The 12757-nt window shown below is 39.4% G+C and overlaps 1 protein-coding gene across 1 annotated transcript; it reads right to left on the reverse strand.

The window, feature by feature from the left end:
• Window positions 1–21: 21 nt before the first annotated feature.
• On the reverse strand, window positions 22–12475 carry senp1 (SUMO specific peptidase 1). Its single transcript, XM_080030820.1, has 18 exons — window positions 11879–12475; window positions 11550–11611; window positions 11172–11353; window positions 11002–11077; window positions 10682–10874; window positions 10434–10572; window positions 10219–10337; window positions 9696–9979; window positions 9497–9560; window positions 9244–9282; window positions 9065–9149; window positions 8815–8955; window positions 6920–7051; window positions 4296–4499; window positions 4122–4201; window positions 2228–2312; window positions 1264–1359; window positions 22–1179 (listed from the first exon to the last, which is right to left on the reverse strand). The coding sequence occupies exons 1-18, from the start codon at window positions 12010–12012 to the stop codon at window positions 1117–1119; spliced, it is 2178 nt and encodes a 725-aa protein (XP_079886946.1). The 5' UTR covers window positions 12013–12475; the 3' UTR covers window positions 22–1116.
• Between the last annotated feature and the right edge of the window lie 282 nt (window positions 12476–12757).

Here is a 12757-nt window from a genome sequence, read left to right on the forward strand (position 1 = left end):
CATGTTTATCAATATATCAAATGTGGCAGTATTTCATATCAAACCCAGCTGATTGAGGTAATACACAGAACAGTCACAATACATGAGCATTTTTATCTAAAACAAACTTGAATCTAGATTTAAAAAAAAAATAGATAGCAAATAAGTAAAGAAAAAAGTATATTACTGTTTAAGAGGCTGTATACTTTTTATGTACAAAGTTCAAAATATACCAAATATGCCCAAAAGTTGATGTTTAACAAAGAGATTTCAAAATACATAAAATAGACTTTGAATGTTAATGTACAATCTTTTATCAAGACTATAAAAATAACAAATGGCAACCTTTCTACCATGCTTTTTCAGGGTCAACTAAGTCTGTTTTGTAAGAACATTCGAGTTTAATTATAAATCATACTCTGAGCCAATGTCAGTTTTAAAGACTTCTGTGCATTTTAATAAAATAAAAAAGAGCAAGAAAATAAAATACAAAAATAATCCTGTTTTAAGTGTATTGTGTGTGTTGGATAAAAAAAATCTCAAGCCCAAACACAGAGAAATGTTGACTGGATGCTACTCAAATGTCACTTTTGTGGGTATTTATATTTACATGGTTAAGTCAACTTTTCCCTTCGCACATATCATAGTATGAAACATTGACACCAATTGTATAAATACTTTCAATATTGAAATGATGCAATGTAATATGCTCCCTGTAAGACAAAAAAACATGTAAACTTTGCATTTCTGCATCAAACTGAACATTGCAGCTGAGAGTATGGTTTGTAGGTCAGCACAAAGTGTCATTTCAAAAACTGTTCTGGCTGGGCAATTACAAAACTATGCCGACGCTACCGTGGTGCACCAAAAAACAACAAAGTGGAGTTGAGGACTGGGAGGCAGTGCTAGGTGGTCCAGCAAACACGCTATCAGCTCAAAATCAGCTGAGGGCTTAGGAGGAGTCAGAGTAGCAGAGCTGGTTCCTGATCTGAAGAGCTGGTGTGCAAGTCCATCACACAACAGGACTACTGGAAAGAAGGTCCTGATGCTGAAAGGAGCTCATCGTTGCATCCCGATTTTCATCATCAACATTGTGAGACTACGGTACGGTAAGTTCAATCTTTTTATTTGCTCACATCACAACAGCTTATGGTTCACGATCTCCCAAACTATCCTTCTTCTGAAGTAGGGCATGTGTTTCTGTGGGGGGAAAAAGAGAGGTCGTATAAGGCTACTGTTATAATGATAACCAAACAAATCTCTGTTGATGCCGTTTGTGATTACCTGTGTGAATGTGATTGGCTTGTCTTTGGTAATGTAATCTGCGTATTTGCACGTGAACATTCCACAGTCGCTACCATTCATCTGTTGTGGGATTTCCTGAGAGCAAAAGAGGGAATGGAGACTTCAATGGACATTCCACAGTGTAAAATTACTATAATTATCTCTACAAGTTTGACAGAATATTTGTTTAATGCAAATTGTCAAACATTTTAGTTGGACATTAGTACTTGGTCAATGCAATAGAATAAATAAATGTAAACCTTCTGAAATTACTTAGCTGACTGGAGAAAGTGTAAGAAAGCCACAGTAACAGAAAATAACATTGTAAAAAACACTGCTCTATTAAATAAAGACAAATGACTAGACCAAGATTTAAAAACCCTAGTAGTGGCTGTTCCTTAAATACAACCATTGCAAAGAAGGCAACTTTAAGGTGCATTGCTTCCCAATATTAGCTACTTGGATGTGCCAGTGAAACAAAGTAGGGTCTATGCCAGCAGATGATGTATAGGCTCTTACTTCATATAGAGTGCTGAGGGAGGCTTTTTTCCTTCTTTACAAGCCCCATTATTTATTTGTCAAAGCACCCAAAATATTTTTATTTTTATTAAAGTTTACTTAATAAAACCTTTCTCATGGTTTTTACTACAACACTGAGTACAACATGTAACACACACATTTGAAACACATGGTAGTAACTTAGCTTACTTACATTTTTTCCTTAAGTATTAATTAAAATTAATTATTACTTTAAAGATAATTGTAAATAGCTACAAAGAACATTAATTGGAGCCGGTAACAACGATGGAGGTAGTACTAGCTCCAAGCATAAGAACCTGGAATGTCCTGTTGATAATGGAAACCTATCCAAAACTCCTAAAACCATTTAGTTTGACAACACAGCATGAAATGGCACAACAATGAAAACAGACTAATTAAATGCTCTCTTGCTTGTAGGACTTACATGGCGCTTTTTGCTGTGCAGTGTCCAGCCAGAGGTATCCATTTCTTTGCCCTTTTTGTCCTTACTTTCCTTCTGCAGGTAGTCACTGGGGAAACCAACATGATTTAAATTACACACACACACACACACACATTTATTAAGCTCTCCAAATATATCAGTGATTCTTGAGAAGTGGGACAAAACAGAGTACAATGTTGAAAAAATAAAAACCTTATGTTTAGTCAAATGAAATAACATGTATGTATCCAACGTATGCTAAGCTTTGACACAACCTCCCAGCTTTTGTCCTTTTTATCAAAATGGGCTTTTTAACTTGCCATTCCTTATTTTGTGTCAACACCGTCAGACACCAAAAACTCAAATCAGTGATTCTTGAGAAGCGGGCCAAAAGACCATCTTCCAATATTAACTGCTGTTATGTTTAAAACTAAAAATCTTTAAAATTGTAGATGTTATTCACCAAGACTGACAGAGGTCAATATTTTCAAAAATGTATATGCATATACATTTTTATATCGATTTTTCTCTATGTTATTCAGTTGAACTGTGTAATAGAATTTTTACTTTAAAATTAACAGCAATCAAGATGTGTTTCAAATTTCAAAACACATTCTCATGTTAGGTGACTGGTTAGATTTTCACATATGACCAATCATTCCTCAACAATTATGTAATATCATTATGCAATATTATCAAAATAATATAAATCTGACAGAGTTGACACATATCTGACTGTGGTGACAAAAACCAAGATGTAGTCATTTTAACCATCAACAACAGTGATTTTTTAACGGCATATTATTGGTTGAGCGTTAATTCAAGATTCACATTACAGTCTTTCAATCAGACTCACACCAAATCCCCTCATTTTGTATATCATCCTGTACTTTTTTAAGAATCATCCATGACAAAAGAAGATTGTGAGTTTCCATAAATACAGTATTAGAAAAACTAAACCCTATTTCTATATTTAATATCATTATAATAACTTGAAAACCACCCAAATATATATTTCACATAGAACGTCAAATCCATCATTGGCCTGTCACCACCGTCAGACAGGAAAACTGACGGAGTTGACATCTGTCGGTGTTGACATATTTAACGTTTCTTAAGCAAAACAAATGGAGTTTATCTAGTAGCCATTTGGTTTTTCTGTTGATGATAGGTGCTAGTATGAACTACTTCAGGAAAATAAAATGATCGAAACATTTCAAATAACTTCAGAAATTGTAAGTCGGTGTTGACATATCATGGTTGTGACGCAGGACTTTCAAGATTTGGAATGTAAAATATTCTAAAACTACAACACTTATCAGAGCCTGTCTGACTCTAATGTAGTCTGCAAAGGTAGGTGGTTACAAAAAGTGTCCCACCACTTAGAAACCTTATAAAACATGAATGTGTTGTAGAAAAAAAGTTTTTATTGATATGAGAGATTATTTAGTGTTGCTTTTGATGAAAAAATCTCTTTTTAAATCATTAAAGTACATTTGTCATAGGTTTTATTGCATATGAATGATTGAACCCTTCTCTGTGGACACACTGTTTTGGATGTTGTGAGAAGATAACAAGTGTCATATATTTGATATAATAATGATAACATTTTATTTAAGGGGATAATTGTGCTCCAGACATTCTATTCTTAATCTCTAATAACATCTACAATTTTAAAAGGTGAAGTAAGCGATTTATTTATGTTAATATAAGTGTTAGTAAGTATATAAGTGAAGTAATTTTCTAAACTAAAAAAAACGGTTTTAATTTATTGATTTTTCCGAAACGGTTATGATTTACTAACCGGTTATACGTGTACACTCCTAATATATATATATATATATATATATATATATATATATCACATTTAACAAAGGTATCTCCTGCAGAAACTTACAATAACATTGTGCATGCCTCGTCATTGTTTCCTCCCATAGAATCAAAGTACAGGACAGCTTTTTTGCGGAAATCCACCACCTGAGAGAAACAGTTTCAAAATAAGAAAACATGCAATAGTAATCCAAATATTGTTTTTTTTCCAATGTTCACAATTATAGTCTTCAAGACTTACAGAGAGGCACCAGTGCACCCCCAAGTGGACAGGAACCAACAGGATGTCTTTAGAAAAGATGTCCATCTTTTTGGTCCAGCGGCGGACAGCAGCGTAGCCACTGCCACGCAGCTTAGGATAAAAAAAGGTGTTGAACGTATTGGCTGATGGCAGGCCGGGGTCCTTGCTGCGCTCAACCAGTAGGTTCATGTAAAAGTTGATCACCTGAAAGATTAAGGAGGGAGAGTTGGTATTAACTGGACAAGCACTATTGTGTTGCTCTGTAGTGCAACAATTATAAGATGCACAATATTATCTTTTTATAATCAAAAAAAAGTATAATGGGACTGTCATCCTATCCTTAAAGCGGCTACGAGTAACATTTAAATATCTTTTAAACAGCCTCATGTTTCCTCTGATAATCATAAATGACCTTTAACAGCAAACGAGACCATCAGTGCAAAGAAAGACGTTTTTATATAGTTTTTATTACTGCTTTTGGTCTGGTCGCACACCCAGTCCGATTTTCGGTTCTCTCGTGCAGGCTCTATGGTCACATATCCATATTGGTCGTAGATTTCAGTGTGGTGCAACAACGCGATTTGAGAAGCCTATCCCTCCAGGTGAGGGAAGGGGAGCCTTGTTTGAGACAGTTATTTGTCGTCATAATGACTGATAACGGGGCTGAACCATCAAAGAAAAAAAGGAAAATGCAATGAAGAAAAGCTAAAAGGGAGAGTGATAGGCTACGGGCGGGACGAGGGCGTTGCCAAGCAACGTGTACTTCTGTGGCCAAAAGTTGAGAATGTCGCAAATATTAATTTTCACAAAGTCTGCTGCTTCAGTTTTTATAATGTCAATTTGCATATACTCCAGAATGTAATGAGGAGTGATCAGCTCAACTGCAATTAATTGCAAAGTCCCTCTTTGCCTTGAAAATGAACTTTATCAAAAACTTCAAGGAGAAAGGTTGTTGCCAAACAGGCTCCAGGGCACCCAAGAAAGTCCAGCAAGCGCCAGGACCGTCTCCTAAAGTTGATTCAGCTGCAGGATCGGGCTGCCACCAGCGCACAGCTTGCTCAGGAATGGCAGCAGGCAGGTGAGAGTGCATCTGCACGCACAGTGAGGCGAAGACTTTTGGAGGAAGGACTGGTGTCAAGAAGGGCAGCAAAGAAGCCACTTCTCTCCAGAAAAAAACAGCAGGGACAGACTGATATTCTGCAAAAGGTACAGGGATTGGACTGCTGAGGACTGGGGTTAAGTCATTTTCTCTGATGAATCCCCTTTCCGATTGTTTGGGGCATCTGGAAAAAAGGTTGTTCGGAGAAGACGAGGTGAGCGCTACCATCAGTCCTGTCTCGTGCCAACAGTAAAGCATCCTGAGACCATGCATGTGTGGGGTTGCTTCTCAGTCAAGGGAGTGGGCTCTCTCACAATCTTGCCTAAAAACACAGCCATGAATAAAGAATGGTACCAGAACGTCCTCCGAGAGCAACTTCTCTCAACCATCCAAGAGCAGTTTGGTGATGAACAATTCCTTTTCCAGCATGATGGAGCACCTTGCCATAAAGCAAAAGTAATAACTAAATGGCTCGGGGAACAAAACATAAAGATTTTGGGTCCATGGCCAGGAAACTCCCCAGATCTTAATCCCATTGAGAACTTGTGGTCAATCCTCAAGAGGCGGGTGGACAAACAAAAACCCACAAATTCTGACAAACTCAAAGCATTGATTATGCAAGAATGGACTGCCATCAATCAGGATTTGGTCCAGAAGTTGATTGACAGCATGCCAGGGAGAATTGCAGAGGTCTTGAAAAAGAAGGGTCAACACTGCACATATTGACTTGTTGCTTGAACTCAGTGTAATTGTCAATAAAAGCTTTAGATACTTATGAAATGCTTGTAATTATATTTCAGTATACCATAGACACATCTGACGAAAATACCTAAAAACCCTGAAGCAGCAGACCTTTTGAAAATGTAATATTTGTGTCATTCTCAAAACTTTTGGCCACTACTGTATACAATTTCACGAGAGCGAAACTAGACTGCAGTGTTTACTCCTAAATTAATGAGCGGTTGTTACTAACACAAAGTTTGTTTTGCTTCACCATCATCAGATAACCATTATCTGAAATAGTCATTATTTACATCAACAACACAAACATTACCTCATCGTGATCCATACTAACTGCCGTCTCTCGTTCATTCGCTTTCTGGGAGGACACGTAATCTTTCAGCTCCGTGAGAGAGAGTAGTTAGGTGACGCTGCTGCATCAACTCATTGCAATCAGGTGTGTGTAGCACTGACTGGCATTAGTTGATGCAGTGTCAAAACCACTCTCACGGAGCCGAAAAGAGTCCTCACACTTTCAACACACGGACATGCACTATATTGCGCCCTTCTCAGTTCACACTCGCACGCCTGGCACGAGCTAGAAAACAGCTTTGCGACAGTGGGCGTCGTAAAAATACTACTGCTTTTGTCCAAAGGGGACGCCAACGTGCCATGTTACTCGAAGTGGCTTTAAAGCAAGTATTTCAACCCTCTGTCCAGACAAAAAAAAAGTGTGTCCATCTGTTCCAAAATGCCTGCAGAAAATTCACACACTGATCTTACTTTGAGGATAATGTGCACTCACCTCATCATTGAGCCAGTTGAGGTTGCTGAGGGTCTGCAGGTCTTTGCGCGTGAGGCTGAGACCAAAACGTTCACTTAACACTTCATGAGTATTTCCTCCTCTGAGCACCCTGTTCACATCATCCTCCATTTCCTTAACAAAGAGAGATAGCATACAGGTGAAAAAGTAGTATATAATAAGTAACCCATTTGTGTATGAATTTGTTCTAAAATTCAACGCAACAGCCTGCAGGAAAAACAAAACAAAAAAATAATACCAACACCTGGTATTATTCTTAATTCTAATATCTAAAGTTTTTCGGATTTTACTGTTTTGAATCATATAACAGGACTGTGAAAAAAAGTAAATAAGTTCCATGTATGGTTAACACTGCATACACATTAAGATACAATGGGCCTCATTTATCAAACTTGCGTGGAAAATGGTGCAGATCCTGGCGCAAATATCACCCTACGTCAGGTATCACGTGGGATTTATCAAACAGTTGTATCTCGCCAATCTAAGCGTACGCATTGATAAATACGGCGGCTGAAAACAATTGTAATTTGAATATCACGCCCCTATATTTTCTCAGTTTAGAGGCCTCGCCTATAGGTTTTACGACATGGATATGCGCATTATGGCAAAGAGGAACTTCTCTGAAGTAGAAATTGACAGCATGACAGCGAAAGTAGAAACAATAAAAAAAAGTTTTAATTCGGAGCACTGAAAGCGACATTAAAGAACGTCAGATGGCAGACATTAGGAAGGAAATAACTGCTGCGGTCAACAGCGTTGGTGTTGACAAACGATTTCCATCTGAGGATAGTGTTATCGCTCAACTGATATAAAATAGCATATACAATTTTATGTCGCAATTTCTTTACATAGGCCTAGATGAAGAAAAAGTGGTCTGACTTAAAAATCGCTACTGAAAAAAGTGTGTTGCTGCTCTGAAATGCAACACCAACTGGAGGTGCGGGTATAAAAAGACGAAAAAAGACGCACCAACTGTCCGATAATGGTATATTAAACCTTTAACGCCTGTCTCGTTTTTCTTTCCCCATGAAAGAAATACACGTCTGCAGAGATTCGAATGAGTAGAATGTATTGGCCCTTTCAGATAGAACTACTCAAAAGGGTTTTAATAACTAAACATAACAAATTTTCTGTTCTACTGCTTGTCACGAGTGGTCAGCTGTCAGCTGCACAAACCGGCCCGGCAACCACCAGCTGTGAGAGCGCCCACTGTCCTGGTCCACCATCGATCCTGGACCATTACTGCCGAGGTCCCGAATCGGAAAAACAAGCCGAAACGTGCCGGTTAATGGTGGAAATAAATCACTGGCTTTAGCAATCAATGACACATTAAAAGATAAACTAAAATCTCAAAAGTGCGTCAAATAAAATGTAAAGCTGTATTTTTATCATAAAGAGCAGCGTACTACTTGCATAGCCTACATATTTAATACTTAGGCTAACATTTTAAAAGCGATGATTGAATGCAGCCCCCAAACTGCAGTCCACCCAGCTGCTCCAAGTCGGAGACAATTTCCCTTACGCAGTCCCATGCAGCGCTCCAAAGTGGCCCGTGTGCGCACTATTGAATCAGCGCTCCTACTCAGTTGCATACCATAAGCTGCACATTTTTAAGTGATTAATGTTTATCTCGGTCTGAGCAAACACTGCAATACTATGATCTACTAACAATAGTCTAACAAAGTAATCGGCTACCCGGCACACTACAGCCAGCACTACAAGTCCATGCTGTTTTCAAACTTGCGTACACGATGTGAGAGCTGGCGTGGGATTTGAGCGTACCCTACGCTCACGTCCAAATTGATAAATGCAGAGGTTTGCGTACACCCACTTTTCTGGTCTACGCAAGGTTGATAAATGAGGCCCAATGACCACACCTCTGTAAGTTCAGGGAATTCGGGTTTCTCTTCCAATGACTTCGGTTCTTCGATGATAAGAGTCAAAGGAACCTCCTTCTCCAAAGGAACTCGGACATGAACCTCCACATCTGGGCTGCGTTGGCCCTCTTCAGACAGGCGCTGTGAACCAATGACAACATAACACAGGTTAGCAGGATATGAAGACGCTGAGGAACAACAGATATGATCAAACTGAAGATGAAAGGAGGCTTCAGTGGTACACACTCACCTGTCGCAGCAGCAGGGCAGCCAGGGCCTCCTGCTCTTCTATTTGTCTCCGTCTTTCTCTCGCTCGAGAGTCATACATACTAGTCCTACAGTGGTAAAAAATCAAATTTTCCTTTAGTCAAACCTAATGTTACTGAATAATTTATTATTATTTGATTAAATACAATGGAGTGAACTTACAATTCTTTGATCCATAACTCAGCTTGGAAACATGGCACACTGCAAAGACATGATATTGTCTATAAAGTTGAAACACTTAAGAATTCAATGAACAGCATCCGACATGGAATGTTGAGACGTTTAAGTCTTTTACCATGCTTTTATAACTTATCATATTACATAACATTACTATTAACTACAATGAAATCGCAAAGCTCCATACAAAACAAAGTAAGCAACAAAATAGCAGGAATGACTAAAAATAAATACTGACCTTGAGCGGTCTTGCTTTTTACCCTTTCGCTCATGTACAATAATTACAGAGTCACCATCATGGGCTGCAGGAAAAGACAAGTAGATTACAACCCAATAAGGAATACAGAAGCAAGCAAATATTCAGTTCACTTATTATGCCCCATTTCACAATGCACATATTTCTTTAAGGTGTACACACAAGTGGGTGAACATTTTACCTGATGATTTTGTGTCCTGAGAGGAGTTATCCTGCACAGCAGGTGGGGAGGGAGCTGGTGTGAGTGGAGCTGCTCTGCTGGCAGTGAGGTCTGTGTCCAGAGACCAGGTCTGGATGCCTGGTCTGTTGGAGGCCACCAATGGGCTGGGGAGGCTGCTGGAGCCCTGGCTAGACATTTCCCTGGGGCTGAGGGGGCTGCTGGGTCCCTCAGAACTGTCTCCTGCTGTTGACCCAGTTGGAGAAGAACACTGTAGCAGTCTGCTGTTGGTGGTCAGGAAGCTGGTGCTAGTGACAGAGAAAGCAGATGACAGAGCAGACACTATTTTAGACACAGTACAACATACTCAGAGTGATAACGGATAGACATGGTTAATGTAAATGTACTATCCATATAAACATATGTTCCAGCTAGAAAGAATACAAATTACTACCATTGAGTATCCCTGAACTCAAAAGTGAACACAAACTGGAATATGCTCCACAAATGCCATTGATGAACTTAAAGCAATCGTTTGGATACTTACAAATCTCTGTGTGACCTCACGATGGCGTGTGAGCTGCCATTGTGAAGAAAAGATGAGTGACCACCAAAGACCATGGTCAGGAGCTGCCTGTAGACCTCCTTCTCCTCTATAAAAACAGACTGGACAAAGACAGAGGAGAACCATTGAGTCAACAAAGATATACAACAGCCTATTTAGAAAGAACCAAACAGAGCCATATCGTCCTGATGTCTGACCTCTTCTGCGGTGCAGCTGGGACTTGCCCTGTGTATGCGGCCGGAGGAGTTGCTGTGTGACGGGCTCTGCACCACCTTGATGGGAAAGGTCTTCTCGTACATGCTGCTGCAGGAGCTGCTAGCTAATCCACTAAATGAACTGCAGACACAAAATGACAGTGTGGCAATCATACATCATAAATGATAAATGTGATGCTAATTTTTATTTATTTTTAATGTAAAGACAAAAAAATAATTGTTAGGACTACCTTGGTGTTGCATGTGGTCGGAGGTTTAGGGGTCTGCCTAACCGTGGAGAGGGGTGCACTTCAGGAGTGATGGAGGGTGGCAAGTTGACTGAGTGCCCATTTGTTTTGGGCATTTCTCGGTGTATAGGATTCATGCACACTTTTCGCCTACAGACTTTGGATCCCATTATTGACTTCTCATTACGCAGGCATTCTACAAAAAAAAGAGGGGGAAAAAAAGTTGCCCAATAATTTTTTATTTTCCATGATTGTAAAGCCAGTACAGATTACAAACAATGATGCATATAACGCTTATACACTGCTTCACTTGATAATCTTACCTGATTTGGTTGTTTTCCATTCCAAAGTTGTGGAGGGAGCAGCAAACGTCTCATCAAAAGAGTTACTTTCAGAAATCTTAAAACCAAATCCATACATGACACATTAAAACAAACATTAAATTTTTTTGTTTTCCAAACCTACAGTCAGGCAGCAAAAATGGATTCCTTACCGGCCTCCTTGTCCAGATTGCTGCTGATGTTGAGGGCTGTGGTTCTCCGGTTTGAGGACCAGGGGAGACGGGCAGTATATTTCTCAAAGTAGGGCTCACATTGTTCCTCATCCATGTAGCCACATTAGAGCTATGACTTTTAACCCCTTCAGCTGCATTCTTGACCGTGTCAATAAGATCTCCTTGAGGGATTTGAAACAAATGGAATAGACTGTAAGCAGGGTACTACTTTAAATATATCCTCATACAGTACACACACACACACACACACACACACACACACACACACACACACACACACACACACACACACACAATAATAAGAAACACACACACACACACACACACACAATAATAAGAAACAAAGTAATTAATTACCCATTCGAGATTTCTTAATCATTAAGCCATCTTGCTCGATGTTATTATCTCCATCTTCCAAACTTCGGGGGGGAAAACAGATATACGATACATTTTTAATAACAAATCCCAATACCAATTCAGCAACTGCCAATTCACAATTTTCTTCACATCATAACAAATGATTGAAAAACTAAATGACTCTCGAGGCAATAAATAGCGGTTCTGGAGTACCACTAGTTACACTGACTGATAAAGTAACTCCAAAGCAACGCGGGGTCAGTGTACCTGTATTTTTAAACACTCCCGACTTTGGTCACACGGAGGAATAACGCAGTTAGAGCTCTTACCATTCTATTGGTCTTTTCCTCCTTATCTGACCATCTCCCGGAGCCCGGTGTCCATCAGAGTTCTCGGCGGCTGGTACACCATTGCGAATGTTGGCAAAGCTGGTTTCTATCCATTCATAGATTTTATTCAACATGGCTCAAAAGTTTTTGAAATAACGCCGCTGGATTAAAGATAAATCGCTGTAGCAGTTTCCTCACTATCTGTCAATATAGTCCAGCCAAATATGATCAGCGGGCTTCATTCGACTGAGGAAAGTCGGCTGAGGCTATTTCAAAAGCTAGCACTCTTCTCAATTTTCATTTTACTTTCCCAGGAAACGAGCTAACCGCTAGCCAGTTAGCAGAGAATTAGCCAATAGCCTAACTAGCACACTGTGCTAACTAGCTAACGCTGCTAGCTACAGGGCTAATTTATGGAAGTGTGTTTTAAATTCCAACAGGGATGCGATAAGTCGCAACCAATGCGTTCAAAATAACGGTTATCATTTTGAGTCACACCCGAACTCATTTATATAGCCTCAACGTGACTTTAAATCGCATATAAACTCGTTCAAGAATATTATCTCCCGCTTCTTCCTCATTCAAAACCACAACATGGCTGAACAGGAGGCTCAACCATCACACGCTGTGATTGGATGAAAGGATGATGTCAGTCCCAGTGTTCCCGATACGTACTGGCTGATGGCAGACTGCTGGAGAGCCTTTAATATCACGTCACACCCGCCATCACTGACTTTTGATCTCAATTTTCTCGGTCCCTCTCACAGACATCAATATTTTTCTTGTCGAATTCAACATATAGGCTTCATGGACAGTGCACTCTATTAACATGAAAACAAATTATTTAGTTATATTGACTTTAGATCATTAGGCTATTTT

The sequence above is a fragment of the Ammodytes marinus genome (assembly GCF_949987685.1).
Source record: "Ammodytes marinus genome assembly, chromosome: 7".
NCBI lineage: Eukaryota > Metazoa > Chordata > Actinopteri > Uranoscopiformes > Ammodytidae > Ammodytes > Ammodytes marinus.